General features: G+C 33.4%; 1 protein-coding gene across 1 annotated transcript in view; it reads left to right on the forward strand.

Annotated features, from left to right (window-relative positions):
• The window catches only part of LOC110110367, a 44,049-nt gene extending 35,036 nt beyond the window's left edge, over nt 1-9,013 (forward strand). The window contains exons 7-12 of the mRNA XM_020841797.2: nt 6,109-6,201; nt 6,347-6,466; nt 6,648-6,725; nt 6,839-7,018; nt 8,262-8,363; nt 8,545-9,013. Coding sequence (XP_020697456.1) covers nt 6,109-6,201; nt 6,347-6,466; nt 6,648-6,725; nt 6,839-7,018; nt 8,262-8,363; nt 8,545-8,775 — 804 coding nt within the window. The 3' untranslated portion in view covers nt 8,776-9,013. The remainder of the gene's footprint in view (nt 1-6,108; nt 6,202-6,346; nt 6,467-6,647; nt 6,726-6,838; nt 7,019-8,261; nt 8,364-8,544) is intronic.
• Nucleotides 9,014-17,182: the final 8,169 nt, after the last annotated feature.

Genomic DNA, 17,182 nt, shown 5'->3' on the forward strand with positions numbered 1-17,182 from the left:
GTGTATAAAAGTAAGAAACAAAGTAAGATTGGAGTTTCAAAAAAATTCAAAGGTATTCTTAAATATAATGAATTATTTTTTATGCTATTATTGTTTTATTCTAGAGCTAATGAAATATTAACTGATATAGGGGATAAAAGAAAAAATATTATAGATGAAAGAGTTTGAGGATGACTTTGACATTAATTATGAAGATTCTTCTGAAGAAAATCAAAGCGATGATGAGCCTGCATTGGGTCTTGATCCTAAAGGGATGTTTTATTTTTAAGTGAGTTTATTTTAAATCTTCTTTTCCAGTAATATACTAATATTATCTTAGAACAAATCATCAAATTCATAATTGACGTAATATTTTGTTATTTTTTGTCATTATTCATAAATTTAAATTGCTTTATTTTTATAATTTTTGAGGCTTACGCCTCGCCTTGCTTAGCCAAAACACCTCGATTCCCGATTTCATCTTTTAAAACGTTGATCATAGGTCCAAGGGTGTTTTGAACTATATATTTTTTTATTCATAATAAATTGTGCTATAAATGTCATGCCAAATTGTGGATCTAAACGCACGTCTACCTTAAGAGATGATTTTTTTTTTTATTTTGGGAAGATATGAATTTTCATCCTTAAGAAAAAGAATGATGTATTTGAGACATTTGAGAAGTGGAAAGCGCATGCTGAGAAAGAATCAAGAAAGAAGATCAAGAGTTTGAGAAATTGAGGAATAAAATGACTTAGAATCCTACTCTTCTTTGAGTTATGAGACATTTTATCAGAAGGGAAATATTTTCAGACATAAGATTGTGGTGGGTATATCTAAACTGAATGGGGCGGCAAAAAGAATGAGTATGATGCTATTGAATTGGGCCAAGCATGTTATTCAATACTAGTTTAGCAAAAAACTTTTTGGCATTGGCTATTAATTGCATACGACTTGGTGAATAGATCTTCAGTAATTGTTGTTGAGTGGAGGATTCCTTAGGATGTATGGTCCGCTCATTTGGCAAATTTTATTGATGCCAAGGTGCTAGGATTATTGACCAGCTGGGATGTCAAGTTCAATGTTACAATGATGATATAGAAGTTACATCTTTGCGGAAGAATGAAATTTGGGATCTAGTTTAACTCCCTAGAGCTAAAAGGATTATTGGTTGCAAGTGGATCTTTAAGCACAATGAGGAAACTCGAGGTAAAGATACCATAAAATACAATGCACAATTGGTTGGAGAGTGTTACAATCAAAATGAAGGTATGGACTTTGTTCTCTCACCTTTAATTAAATATTTGTCTATTTGTACTTTGTGTGCAGTGGTTGCAGTCCAATATATGTTAGAACAACTAGGTATGGAGATGGATTTTCTCCATGGTGATTTGGATGCGGAAATTCACCTACTACAAGCACTAAGGTTTGAAGTTGGTACAAACTAAGATTAAATTGTCCATGGAAGAAGTTTCCATATAACCTGCAGCAAATTATCAGTTTCATGATTAATAATGTTTACGTGAGAAGCCCATTTGACAATTATGTGTACCATAAGAAAATTACAGATGTATGTGCTCTTGTATATTGTTGATTTGTTGAGTGTAATTAGAGACATCATACTTTATGAAAGTTGATTTGAGTGCACATTTGAGATGACAGATGTTGGTGTTGTTAAGAAGTTTTTGGGGATGGTAATGGTTAGCTATAACAAAATAGTCCAATTGTTTTTATGAGATATTTTAAGAGGTAAGAAGTTTCTAATATTTGACCATTCATCGGACATGATAGTAACCCTGTATGGTTCGAAGGTCTTTTAATTTTTTTTTTTAATGTTTTTTCTTATGTTGGCCAGCATTCAAAACCTACATCTCAAATCAGACATGGACAGGAGTTTCAAGTCACCCACCCCCATAAGCTCTCATAAAAGATTTTCCAATAGTTGTACATACATGTGCGTGCCACCCTAGTAATCTTCAGGGACAATTTTGATTCCGTAGCCTATTGATGCAATCAAAAATTTGGGGAGGGAGGGACCCAAATTTTTGATCACAAAAAAGTAATACTTTTCTAAGAAAGAAATAAAGACATAGAATAGACAAATAAACTAAAAACAATAACTTTACTTCATAATATAAAAACTATTACAACTTAGACAAGACTTACAAACGACTCTTGCAAGACACTTACAATTTGGACGCTTCAAACTTTGACACAAACAAAATGACACCCTAAAATTGCTTACTTTGAGAAGAAGGATACAATGGAATGGATAGTATGGAGAGAAGAAAGAGATTAGAAGCCAAGAAGAATGGTGGAAAGAGCCCGCAGGATTTCCATAGAAGAAGAAGAAGGCAGAGATGAGGATGCTCAGGTGGATGAGTGGCTTTACCCTTTGAGATAGGATACGAAATGAGCATATACGTGAAAAGGTTAGAGTAGCTTCAGTAGAAGATAAGATTAGAGAGAGTCGCCTTAGATGATTTGTTCACATAAAACTGCGGCCTTCCAATGACCCAGTTAGGAGAGTAAAGGTATTAGATTTGACTTATGTTAAGAAAGGTAGAGGCAGACATAAAAAGATTTGGTTAGAAAATATTAGGAATGGCCTTTCTTTATTAGATTTAAACGAGAATTAGACCTTTAATAAGATACAATGGAGAAAAAAGATTCATGTAGCCGACCCCATGTAGTGGGATAAAGGCTTGATGTTGTTGTTATTGTAGCCTATTCCCTTGACTATCATCCTCTAGATTTACCATGTAATGATCCATGGAACCTCTTGCACCCCCAATGGACATTGGTGGCAATGAGGATGATGAGATCCGGCCATCACATTCGCTCCCATAGTATAAGCCAAAGCCAAATATATCATCAAACTGTCGTTCCCCTAGATGCTTTGACATTATCAACTTATTCATATATGATTTGATCTCTTTCATAACTGTTTATGGCACTTTGACATATGGTGCCACATTCTTAGAAGATTTGGATAGGTTTTTCTTTATTCTTGTTGCACCACTCTTTTCCATCTTGTCACAATAATTAGATGCTAAATAATATTGATAAGTTTTTTTATGGCCTCCTACATCAATTTAGGGCACTTTGGCATATGGTGCCACATTCTTGGAAGATTTGGATAGGTTTTCTTTATTCTTGTTGCACCACCCTTCACCATCTTGTTACAATAGTTAGATGCTAAATTATATTGATAAGTTTGTAATAGCCTCCTACATCAATTTAAATGTTATATTTCCATGCTAGGTCCTTTATATGACAAGTTTTTTATTTTTGTAGTCTCTAACTATTTTCTACAAAACCCTAGGATGGAACAATTGATTCAATTTTGAGAACAATGAAACATTCAAATAATGAAATAATGTAGCTTAGCCATATGAAAAATGAAGTTATTTAAAAAAATGTTAAAAAGTTTTCAGAAAATTTTTGAAAGGTGGAAGAATAGTTGGGGGTAAAGAAGGTTAGATAATAGAAATAGGAAAAGGAGGTGGCAACCGCATTAGCGTCACTAGGGTTTGCTGGCATAGGCGGAAGGGGCCTTGCGGTAGGGAGAGACGTGATGCTTTCACTTGATGGGAACACACAACATTTGTCTCAGTCTCAATCTCAGTCTCGGTCTCAAGTGCGTGCAAGTGGCTGTGTTAGAATAAGTATTATGGATATATTGTCTAAAAACAATAACAACATCAGACATTTATCCCACATTCCCACTACATTGGGTTTGCTACATGAATCCTTTTTTTTTTCATTATGTCCTATTAAGAGTAAAATTCTCATTTAAATCTAAAAAAAATATCATTTCTAATATTTTCTAACCAAGTCTTTTTCGGTCTACCCCTACCTTTCTTAACATAGGCCAAATCTAATACATTTACTCTCTTAACCGGTCATCTAAAGGTTGATGTTTTATGTGACCAAATCATTTAAGGTGACTTTCTCTAATCTTATTTTCCACCGGTGCTACTCCAGCCTTTTCACGTATATGCTCGTTTCGCATTTTGTCTAAGAGTAAAGCCACTTATCCACTTGAGGATCCTCATCTCTACAATACTTAACTTCTTTTTGTCTAATGGAGAACATTCTGTGCCATACAAAATTTTACGTCTCATGACTATGTTATAAAATTTTCCATTAAATTTGAGGGGTATTTTTCTGTCTCATAACAGGCCTGATGTATTCCTCCACTTCAACCATCCAATTTGATTCTACTAATAATATCACATCTATTTCACCATCACTTTGAACAATTGACCCAAGATATTTAAAACATATACTATTATTAATGATTTGATCGCCCAAAGTAATAATCCACCCACTAGATCTATTACAACTAAAATTATACTCCATGTATTCAGTTTTAGATCTGCTCTAACGAAAACCTTTAGAATCTAAGGTTGAACTCCATAATTCAAGTTCACCTTCAACTCCCTCTCTAGTCTTATCAACAAGAAGAATATCATTAAAAAAAAAATCGCCAGGGTACGTCCTCTTGCAAATGTCTAGTAAGATCATCCATGACTAAAAGAAAAAAAAATATGGGCTTAAAGCTGATCCTTGATGTAATCCAACCAAAATACTAAAATACTTGGTCAAACAACCTTGTGTTTGAACACAAGTAACATCTCCTGCATACATATCCCTAATGAATTGAATATAAGCATTATAAATCCCTTTCTTTTCTAAAACTCTCCATAGGTTTTCTCTTGGAACTTTATCATAAGCATTCCCTAAATCAATACATATCATATGTAGATTCTCCTTTTTTTTATATTTCTCCATCAAATCTCTCAATAAATGTATAGCTTTCATAGTAGAACTAACCAACATGAATCCAAATTGATTTTGAGAAACATTAGTATCACGTCATAACCTATGCTCAATAACTCTCCCATAGTTTTAAAGTATGACACATAACTTAATTCCTCTATAATTCACACACTCTTGTGTATCACATTTATTCTTAAAAATAGGAATCAACACACTCCTCCACGCATCTTATATTTTTTAATATTCAAAATAATATTGAAAAGTTTTGTAAGTCAATTAATTTTTTCTATCTCCTAAGCATTTCCGCACCTCTATTGGAATATTACCAGGTCAACATCTTTTCCCCACTTCATTTTCTGTAAAGTCTCTCTAACTTCGATTTTACTAATGTGCCGATGAAACAAAAATCTATATTTTCATTTAGGGTATTAAGGTCAGTAAATTCAATCATATTCTCACAATCTTCATTGAAAGGCATATCAAAATATCGCATCCACCTTTGTTGAATATCCTCTTTTAATAAAAGCACTTTTGATCTTCATCGTTAATGCACTTCATTTGAATTAAATCATTCTCTTATCTCTTTACTTGTCTAACTTATACATATATCTTTTAACCTCCTTAGTATCTAATCTATTATATAAATTATTAAGAGATAAATTCTTTGCATTACAAATTTCTTTTTTAGACTCCTTACAAGCTTCTTTATATCTTGTTTAATTAAAATAATTGGCACTTGAGGTGTGTCTCAAGCTGAAGAAGCGAGGTGCTGCTCAACTAAATCGAGGCGTAGGCCTTATAGGATAATTTTAGGCATTCGTCTCGAGGTGCTTGTTTCTCTTATTGCACTAAGACGCATCTCATATTACGTAATTTTAAATGATGATCTTTCTATTATTGCACCAAATCCTTATAAGTATGATGCAAATTGTATTTTTTTCCCATCACATATAAAGAGCAATCTTTGTTACGAAGTCGTGCTACTTTATGTCTACAAAGGTTCAAATATAGAATCTAAACATAAAAAGGTTAAAAGATGTTATGTTGTCCATGTGTGTGTATCTCTTTTTCTGTTTTCACTTTCTCCTCTCTTATCTTCCTATTGATTGACATCTCTCTATATATTTATCTCTCCTGTTGAAATATATCCTATACCTTCTACATACCCTTTATCTTTCTCTATTGAGAGATGAGAGATGAATATAGACTTATAGAGGTAGAAGGAGAAAGGGGGACAGGAGGGAGAAAGAAAACTATGGCAATGTCTACTTATAATTGATTACTATTTATCTCTCCTTGTAATTGATGACTAATTTTTCCATCATAATCTGCTAAACTGTCTTTAGGAGCTGAACAAAGAAAAGGCAAAGGCAGCAGCTACAATCAAGTCAATCCAAGAGCAATCTGAACAGAAACTGAGGGAGGAATTGCAACGTAAGGTAATGGACGCAAACACTTTATATAGCTATGCAGTATTTACCTTTTATTGACTCCAAAGTTTGGATTAAGCTAATGACGCTGATGACACTGATTAATTACCCTTTAACGTGAACCATAATCAAAGCAGATATATTATTATTGCAGGAAGAAGAAGCTGATGTTCTACTTAAGAAAGCTCAAGACCTGGCCAAAGCTGAATTAGCGGCAGCTATTGCTAGTGAGAAGTCATCCCAGATGGAGAAAATTGCTGAAGCAAACCTTCATGTATGCGTTGTTCTCCGAGTATCATGTGTGAATAGTTTGTTTTTTTGACAAACATGTGGCTTCTCTTATTACACATTTGAAGTGTTGACATGCTTTTTATGATATATTGGACTTTGGATTTACATTTCGTTCCATCATAGTAACATTTTTTACCTTGTTGCATTGTTTGGCTGTGCATCAGATAAATGCTTTGTGCATGGCCTTCTATGCAAGATCGGAAGAAGCACGCCAGACTCATTCTGTTCACAAACTTGCTCTTGTAAGCTGGCTTTTTCTTTCATTTTACTTCATGATTGTATCCTTGTCTCTCAGTGTTCCTACTTTCTTGGGTATTTTTTTTTTTTTTGAGGCACCTATATGCTTAACTTGCAGGGGACGCTTGCCTTGGAAGATGCTCTGTCAAAAGGGTTGCCCATACGTGCAGAGGTAGATGCATTGTGCAAGGCCCTTGAAGGCATCGATCGAGAATCTCTTCTAGGTCTGGTTCTTTCATCCCTCCCGGATGACACAGTAAACCATGGAATAGATACTCCGCTGCAATTGAGTCAAAAGGCAAGTCAGTGTCATTGCCAAAGCTAATTGCATGCAAATGTGCTCTCTGGCTTGTAGTAAGCCTATTTTTGCAAATCCAAAATTATCTTCAATTTGTACGATGAATATCACGTTGTGAGCTTTTCTTCACATATGCACTTGATACATCTCCCTTTATAAATTTTTAAGCAGTAAGGTTCTGGATTAATCTGTACATGTTTCAAGCATGATCTTTGGATGTGAATCCTCCATTGTTTTTTACGTTAAAAAGAAAAAAATAAACAAACTGCTTCTCAAGATGTAAAGGATTAAATGCTGCGAAATCTATTGGAAGTCCCTATTAAGTTTCCTATTCTCTTCCTGGTTTTGCCTAAGTACGGGAAATATCATTTTTAGGCCAGTTGCACCCCAAATGCTGTTGTTGGGGGAGGACATAGTAGGGGCTTAAAGAGATGGCTCAAAACTTCAATGGATGAGATGACATAATTAATGTAGGAGTAGATGGTCGAAGAAGCCCTTAAAAATATCAAATGCATTAGCTTTGAAATTTATGTATTTTTTACTTTGATGATTTACTTGGAAGCTTGAACAGCAACAGTAGCAGAGGTTTCTGGAAATTTATGTTATGCCACGTTTTTAGCCGAAAGATTGAGTGGTATGACCTTTGAGTACTGGATAAATATTTCAAGACTGTTTGCAGTAGATTTAGAGACTTTTTTCATCTTAACTTTTTTAAGTTGCAAAGGAGAGATTATTTGGTCAACACAATGGAATCTGCGATATTTTAGCATTTTGTAAAATTATGGTCAAGTCTTAGCACATCATTCAAATATTCATTGATAGGATTGTGTACTACAGAACCATAAGCTTTTGTTTGTATTCTAAGCCTCCACAGACCTGGCGAGTTTTTTTGGTGTCTGACCTAACTATGTGGAAAAATTAATTCGCAAAGAGCTATGTAGTTCATCTTAGATGTACTTTTGTTCTTGTGTACTTTATCATGATTGATACTAAGGCCTAGTTTGATTGAACGCTTTTTGTGCTTATTCTTTTTTTAAAACGATCAATTTATTTCTTCTTTACTATTTGATTCTTCAAATCATGTTCCCAATATCATCATTCTTTTATTTGTTCTGCTGTTTTAAGACAGTTTTTTATATATGCTCCTCTGTTAGAAAATCCTTTCTTTGAATCGATGTTTCTTAAAACTACCTTTTGAAAATTACCGGATAACCAAATGAAGCCTAACTGTTCTTTATTGCAGTTTGATTCTTTGAAAGGAACTTTGCGTCATTTCAGCCTCATTCCTGTTGGTGGCGGTGGACTGCTTACCCATGTTGTAGCTCGCATTGCATCCTCCATAAAGGTGAAACTTGCATCTCTATATTTTCGATATACTAAATGATTCATTTGTTCATTCCTCTGAATTGTTAGTCGATTGTCTTTTTTTCTTTTTGTCATCCATTATTGTTCAGTGTTAGACTTACGGATCTTAGGTTGCCACATCTGGTTGAGAAAAAAATTTGAACTTTTTTCCATGATTACAGATGAGAGAAGATGGCTCTAGCGACAGCATAGAGTCCCTTATTAGTAAAGTCGAGAATTTTTTAGCAGAGAAAAAATATGCGGAGGCAGCTGATGCCCTGGTAGAAGGGGTACGAGGCACTGAAGCAGAGGTAGTTGCCATCGAGTGGTCAAGTTTGGCAAGGAACCGAGCAGTGGCAGAGCAAGCACTCTCTCTTCTTCAATCGTACGCCTTATCTATTACTTTTGGATGAGTATTTAATAAATAATCAAACGAGTTTTCACCATTCTCAAATCCATTTGTGGCTTCCAATTTTGTCATGTTCAACAACGCGGAGTAAATAAAAGAGTGGGAATTCCTTCTCGCCTTTTGTATGAAATGGGAACTTTTTTTATCATCTTATAAAAGGGGTTACTGTGAAAAATTCGTGCTCCCAAATAGGAGAAAATTTGCCTTTTTTAGGATAATTTTATTTTATTTTGAATTTAAAACTGGCTTTCTGCAATTTCAACGTAGCATTTATTTCGTTGTTAGTTCGTGCTGATATTGAGCCGTTGAGGCGATGCTATGTGATGGGAAGTTGGTAGCCACATAACTCTGTTTTGATCTTAAAGCGGGTGAAATTATTCTGTGCGGATACTGACGCCATCCGGAGTTAAATCAGAATGCGCCATGTCACATTTTTGTTGTGTACTACGTCTGTGTACTGGGTGACATGGCTCATTCTGTTTCGCCTCCGGACAGTTCGGTATTCGCACAGAATAATTTCTCCTAAAAAGGGAGATTCAAACTATTATGGTTTAGCACATGGTTCTATTGTCATTCTTTACCCAGGATTTTTTTTTTCTTTTTAAATTCCATATGAGACGGATACATTTATTATTTTAAACTAGCGTTCACATGCACCGACATGCATTTTTATAATTTAGTGATAATGAAGTCTACCTGCCATCATTATAGTTACTACCCTTCGGCTGCTGCTTCAGTTTTCAATAATTCTACTACTGTCATGTCATTGCTGCAATATTAAAATATATGATGAAATCATACAATTCGGCAGATATAAGTTGTCCATAGCTGTGTTCAGGGAAAATTATTATGTGCGGCATTCGGAAGCGAATTCGGACGCGCTACATCATCTAGGGCTCAGTGCATTCGGGTGATATGACGCGGATTTGACTTTAGATGGTCTGGACATCGCATGTAATAATCTCTCTCGTGTTCAGTCTATTTTCTTCATTGCCATGCTTGGAGAGTTGGATCGTATGGTTTTCTGTCGTCCTTTTTCTCATTTTGAGGAAAAAAAATTGAACCAAATCCCTAAACAGAATGAGAATCGGACTTTTTATACAGCATACAACTGCTGCAGGTAGTGTCTACAGTGTGAGGTTAAGTAAAATCTTAGTAGTTCGGTGGTAAGAAGTTACTATTTTTGTAAATAAGTTTTGTGGTTCAAAACTCGAATTGTAATATTGTTATGAGGGTGCTTAGTTAGGCTGTTCTTTTCTATAACCATAAAGAGTAAAAAAAAAAGAGAAATGATTAATCATGTAAAAAGAGTAATTTCGGGTCCAGTCCCTTTGATAAAGCAACGAATTAGACAATCTGCAATCGTTGTACTGTCGTTGTCGTTAAATGGCTATCAAATGAAAGTTGTGAGATTCCCGTGTAAGGTTCCATAGCTTCTCATTGTTTGAGCGCTTTTTGGCCAAAAAATTGGAAATTTTAACTTGATAGACAACCTAACAACCAAAAGCAATGGCTTGTTCCATAATTATGTATTTATGTGGTGCAAAATCATCATATTAAAACAAGGTTAGGAGGATATATATATCATTAAATTATTTGATAATAGTAATTGATGTATAGAAATAAGTTTTTCTATTCACATATTTGATGTGATTTAATGTTATATAAATAAAAATGAAATTTTAGGAATTAGTATTTAAATATAAAAAAATCAATATTATTTATATAAATTCTCCCATTAAAAATAATAAATTTTGTTCTCTCCTTTGTAAAGCAATTGTGGTTCAGAATATTAGATATTTACATTGAGTTGTCAGTATTCATGCTCACCTCTAATGGCTCTAATACTAAGGAAATCAAAACCACCCAGATTAATCTAGTGCACAAATGTGCCTGACATAAAGCCAACCTAGTATAGTTTTTTTTTTTTTAACAGTTAAGCCAATTAAGGCAGGCTCACATACATATCGCATACACAAGATTCGAACTCAAAACCTCTTAAGTTGGTAACCTAAGCTCCCAACTAACAAACCAAGATGAATTGTGTTAGTATACTTTTTTTAAACAAAAATCAAATCATCTATATAATAATAGCATTTTTGTTACAAATGAATTGTGAAAGTATGAAGTATTCGAGATATAATAGTTTAAATTATCTCAAATTCTTCAAATAAAATAGATTGCATGATAATGAAATTTTTTATGATAATCAAATCTCGTTCATGAGTTGTTTGTGAGAAGCGGCCTAGAGAGTTATTTTGATAGTCACAGTTGTTAGCAGTGATGACATTTTCTTATGTGCAATAAAAGGTGAAGGTGGTCGCGAAGCCTACTTGGCTTAGTTCAATTTACTCTGACTCAGTGCTTGCTCAATCAGCTTAGTTTGAGTCTCCAATGCCAATTCAACCAATTCAAAGCCAATTTGGCTCTGCTATGAGTGAATGTGATGTATCAAATTCTATTTTAGGGTTTTCATGGCATTTAGAACTCACTTGATTTTTAAATTGACTAATCTTATTGTTATATGCTAAGTTCCCTTAAGATATATGTTATGCAAGAAGAACTTATGCTTTATGTGATAAGTGTTTATATAATCCAATAGCTTCTATAAGTTCTTATATAATTAGGGTATTATTATTAAAAATGTATTAAGAAATCTTGATCTATAAGGGGAGATTTAATGTTATTACATGTGTTAGAAAATTTGTGGTGATAGAGTGTACTTAATATTTAGCTTTGTTAAAAAAAAAATTCAGCACTCATAAAAAAAAGTTTTAGGAGCTGAAAACTTTTATGTGGAAAAATAAAGAATGGGAAAACCAATGAGGCTTGACCCTCTAATAATCCACTAAAAATAATAAATTTAAAATTCATCTCTTCCTCAGAATTGAAGGAGATGGGATTATACACAGTTGAGAACAATTAACTGTTTATTTTGTATGGATTACAAAAAATTATGTGTCCACAGTCGAACAAATAAATCACAATAATATAGTTATATGTTAATTGTCAAGCGAAATAGTCAGATGGCAGAAATCTGGAGATGGAGGTGGCGATTGTTGATGGTGATCGTCACTGGTAATCTATAGAGTTCTTTAATTGTTTTAGCTCTTCACTTCTCCTTTTCCTATATAGAATAGAGTCATATTTATAGGCTTGTTGGATTCGTTTTGTCCAAAACACTTCATTATACTATCAAATTGATCTATTTGATCATAGATTGTTTATCAAACATTTGAGTACTTTAGTGATGTTAGAACCAAATAATCTTAGGCTTGTTGGATTCGTTTTGTCAAGCTGTTCGATTTGACTATGTCTTGAAGAACATTTAGTCATTCAATTAATGTCTTGAATCTTTCTAGTATGTTTCAAGTGTTTGATTTGAGCTCATTTGAAGCCAGATCGACTCACTCGTAGGGTCCATAGATTTATCTCATCAATATATTTATTTGGACTATAAATTTGTTAAAATTGGAATTTGAAATATCCTGAATTTAATTTTGGTACGTCGTCATGAAATCATCTTGATCAGGCACGAATCTCGAGGCAGAAACCAACCAAAAAACTTCAAAAATTAAATCCGGGAGCACCTAAACTCCGATTTTAGCGAGCTTATAGCCAAACTGAGCGTCTCGGAAATACGAACCCAACGACGCCAAATTCAACTCAATCCGAGTCCAAATGAGTATGAATCGAAGACTCGAAGTGTTGTTGGAAGGTTCGAATCACAATTTGAGTTACCAAACGGTCTCCGGTTTTAACAAGCTTATACTCGAATCGAACGGCTCGACGAGACGAATCCAACGAACCTAAGATTGCCAAATTCTGACATTACTAAGGCCTTCAAATGTCCGACGAACGGTGCACGATCGAAGGATTCAACATCAACCGTCCATTCGACTACTCCATATTCGCACTTGATCTCACACCTATTTACAAGTCATGCCACTCCAAAAAAATTATGAATAGAGCCCTCATTCTTCACAAGAGGACTCAAGTGAGAAGAGAGAGAAGAAGAGAAAAGGAGGAGGAGAATCAGCTCCTCCTCGATCACCGCCGGAGTTCTTTCCGCCGCCTGAAGACGCCGGAATTCTGCTGGATTTTCGGGAGACGTTGGAAGTCTGCAAAACTTTGTAACTTTGTTTCAATTTAGAAGAAACTGATGGTAATTTGATTGTCCTGACTTGTGGGACGAATCAACCTCTGTACTTCAAACGAACACTAGTGGCATTATTTCATATGGGCGTGGCCCCGTAGGTTTTTCCCTTCTTTCGGGTTTTCCACGTAAAAATTCCTGGTGTTCATCTTTTCCTTTCATGTTTGTGTGTGCTGAATATCCGTGCAATGCTTAAACGTAAAATTACAAACTCTACCGTCGCGTATATTCTAGCCCTCAACAAATTTAAAAAAATTTCCAATTCAAATATGAAAGTGCCCATCCATTGTCTACTAACGTACTAATGATTACTACAATTGCGTCTTTTTTAGTGTTGTATTTTCGAATTTTATGGACCCTTAGAAAATCGCCAAATAGCAAGAACTTAATGATTGAGTTCTTTATCCATTATTCACACGTATGACCGCACCGACAATTCCACATGTGCACACGTGCTTAAGAATATTAATTATTTTTAAAACTAATGATATTAATTAAACATGATGATAGCAATAGATATTGATTAGGATAGGGGTGATATAGAGCCAATTTGGTGTGATTAAATCTAAATTTTAAATTAAATATTTTAAGTTAGACTTCAATCAAATTAAATCTAACCTATTTGATTTTAAGTTAAATTTTGAGTTGATTTGAGTAAATTCTATTAATCATATTAAATAAATTTGTTTATCACTGATCAATATCATTTTATGTATAAACATATTCAAAATATATTTATTAGAAATATTATATATTGATACGTCGCAAAAACATTTATTTATCAAGTATGAATCTTAATGTAATATTTGAGTTAAAAATTTTCAAAATTAAATTTAAAGCCATCCAATCTCTAATTTTAACAAACTTATATTTAAAATAAATATTTTTATGCAATGAGTTTAACAATACTTTAAATAGTATAATCCCAATGCAAATAAAGCCCAATTCAAGCACTTGAAGTATATTTGTAATCTTCAAAAAAATATTCGAGGGACCAAATGACATTTGAATCTTGCGTGCTCGTAGTCCAAATGAGCTTTTTGATGAGAGCATTTCAATAATCCCCAAGACTACTCAATTATGAGAATATTGAGGCACTAAAATGTTAAAGAAACTATTCATTCCTTGCAAGACTCGATCAAAATTTAAGTAATATATTGTCAAATTTTACGATGTTGAAAGAAAATTATATTCTATTTAGAAATAAAAAATGTAAAACTCTCCTGCGAATAAGAATCACTCAAGAAAATTTATTAAGGGTGAGTTAAGAAGGAGAATGGTTACACAAGCTAATATGGAGATAACTAATTGGCAATTATACAGTGGTTCATAGAATTTCTCAAGACATGCAATTTATCAGTAGTTGTCGACCCAGTTCTTAAGACATGCAATTTACCAAGAGGCCTAGTTTACTTCGCAAAATTATTTTGAGCATGAAAAGTATATGGAATTTATGTTAAAGTGTTCGGGAAGGTTGAAAGAGGGGTTCTATAGTAATAAGGTAGTAGGAAAATTATTGTTATTACTATTCAAAAAAGTAGCATGCAAAGAGAAGTCACCAAACTCCTTCCAATGGTCGAGGGTTGACCATCAAAGCATCAAAGCTTTCCTCTCAAGAGTAATACTTTTTTTTTAATGTAGCCAATCACTTCATTACTTCAACATAGAGTATTTATAGAGTTTTATACCATTTCAATCATCAAATAAAGAGATAGAGAAGGGTTAGGGCCAACCCACATGAAGGGGTGCAAGAAGGATGAAGCACCCTTGGCCAAATTATGCAACTTCTTTTCCAATGGAGTGTCCTAACATGCGAGTGGGGGAGCTAGTTATTTGATAATTTAAATTTTCAATAACCGCTTTAAATTTAATTTTGAATATCATCCCCTCTATAGATTTCCTCCAATTTTAAAAATTTCAAAATTTTGGATAAAAAAATCATATTTCAAAATTTTAAATTAAAATAGTATTTACATGGCCTTATACAATAACCTTAAAATATAGAGAAATGTAAATATTAACTAAAAATCCTCAATTGGCCTCTTATCTTAAGCTCTTTTCTATCAGCGGCTCTTTCTTATTCAGGGTTCTTATGGTTGGTCAAGATGCCTAGCTCTTCTTCCATGACCTCCTCATGCTATATCTTCGTGACTTCTTGAAATCCCTCATGACAAGGTACATGTTAAAGGCTCTCCTACATGTCATAGATTGGGACAAGCCCCCACCCATTATTATGTTCTTAGTGCTTGCAAATGTGGCAAAAATGCCGCTCCTTAAAACATTGTCACTTAATAATTACGGTAGAGCTACCACTTATATTATTAATAGAGTTCATAACAAAATAAAGTACATAATAATCAATTTAGATATGTTAGGCGTATATTAGGGATGTTATCGAACCCAATTTAAGTTAATGATGATTTCATCACTCTATGTTCACATATACATGTTGGTCATCAAATTAAAGGCTAAAGAATATAGAGGCTTATGATGTTAATTTTTGCCTCCCTTTAAGTGAAGAGTGTATCAAACATTGACAATGTGTATGCAATCTTTGATGTCAAATGATGCTTAATGATTTTGCACCATAAGTTTGTATTGATCAATTACCGTTTTTCCACTCATTTTAGAGCTATCATGGAGCAACTATAAATGAAATATCAAGATATTCTAAAATCACATTTTATCATTCCCAAAGCTAAAAGACATCCACTCATGTATTAAACATAAGTATTTTTAATCTTTAATTATGCATCTTTGGGTGTGATAAGAGAGAAAGATAGATGCCACCCAACACTTGTATTATTGGTTGAGGGATTTTGCCCAAACAACAAGATATGGTGACATTTGAAGTTTGACATAACTATGTGTGTATGCCCGCTTTGACTCTCAACTTCTCCATAGAGAGAGAGAGAGAGGCTTAATAAACATTTATTTTATGACACATCATGATTAGATTATTATTTTCACTTCCTTAATTAATTTGACATAATTAGAGGCTTGGCTCTCCTGTTTGGACAATAATCTCATTTAGTTATTTTTATCATATTTAAAATATTTTGATTATTCAGTTGCTCCACTTAAAAAATAATAATTAAAAAATATTATGAGGATATCCTTATATAAATTTTTTTTTTCAAAAATAAAGTAAGTTAGTGATTTGGTTAGAGTTTAACCATGCAAGAGAAATAAATAAGATCTGCATTCGTTAGCAGATCACACTCAATCCATAGAGCAAGCTCCTAGCACGATCTGGCAATAGAAATGGATTTTCGCTTCCAAGTAGCTAACGAACGGTGAGATCACAGCTTTCTTATATTGAACTTGAAGGCCATGATTTATCCTTCAATTGACAAATAGAAACAAGGGGACAAAATCCTGTTCATAACCCTTTTATTTTGGCTTGAAGAGCTGTGCTTCATCTCATTAAGATGATTCTGTTTATCAGTTCATGACAAAAACCTGTTAAAGCAATAGGCAAATGAATAGTCGTCATATCTTGACCCGATTAACTACCTACCAAAAGCGCTCTTCTTAGTTCTGCCCACCTTATGATTGTTTGCACTCACACCATTGGCTTTTAATCTAAAATCACATGCAATTATATGTTTTTTTATTTTTTTTCATGTGGTTATTATGATAGATATGATAATAACTAGATATAATTTGTTAAATAGCTAGATGCTATCCGATAACATTTATATTGAAAAGAAATTAATAGATAAGCTATAATGATAATGTTATTTAACTTTATCAACCAAATACTATGAGATAATATTATTCTTATGCTAGTTTTAGAAGGATAATAAAGCTAATTGGACTTACTTCCACAAGTTAAATATTAAAAAATAAAACTAGTATTCTCATTTTAATCTATGCAAGGATGATACACCATCTTAACAAGATCACAAAAATTTATTGTAATGCATCCAAAGGAAGTTAAAAATAGATGAACCTCCATATATAGCCTAAAAAATACTTATGTCAAAGTTCTAAGGATTTTTGTAATAGAATAATTATACCATAAAGTTATTGTCAGTAGACTCACCAATGTTTATCTTCATCATGAATTTTTGCTACTTGTAGCACATCCTTTACTAACATCAAATAGTATTGTGTCGCAACTTTCTTTGTGGCATAATATCACAAGTATCACAACAGTCACATATAGACCAACATCACAGCCTTACTAGGCTACTAGCACCACAATCATCCCCTTAAAAATTATATCTTAATCTCGCATATGTCAGAAGTG

The sequence above is a fragment of the Dendrobium catenatum genome, unplaced genomic scaffold (genome assembly GCF_001605985.2).
Source record: "Dendrobium catenatum unplaced genomic scaffold, ASM160598v2 fragScaff_scaffold_853, whole genome shotgun sequence".
Taxonomy (NCBI): Eukaryota; Viridiplantae; Streptophyta; class Magnoliopsida; order Asparagales; family Orchidaceae; genus Dendrobium; species Dendrobium catenatum.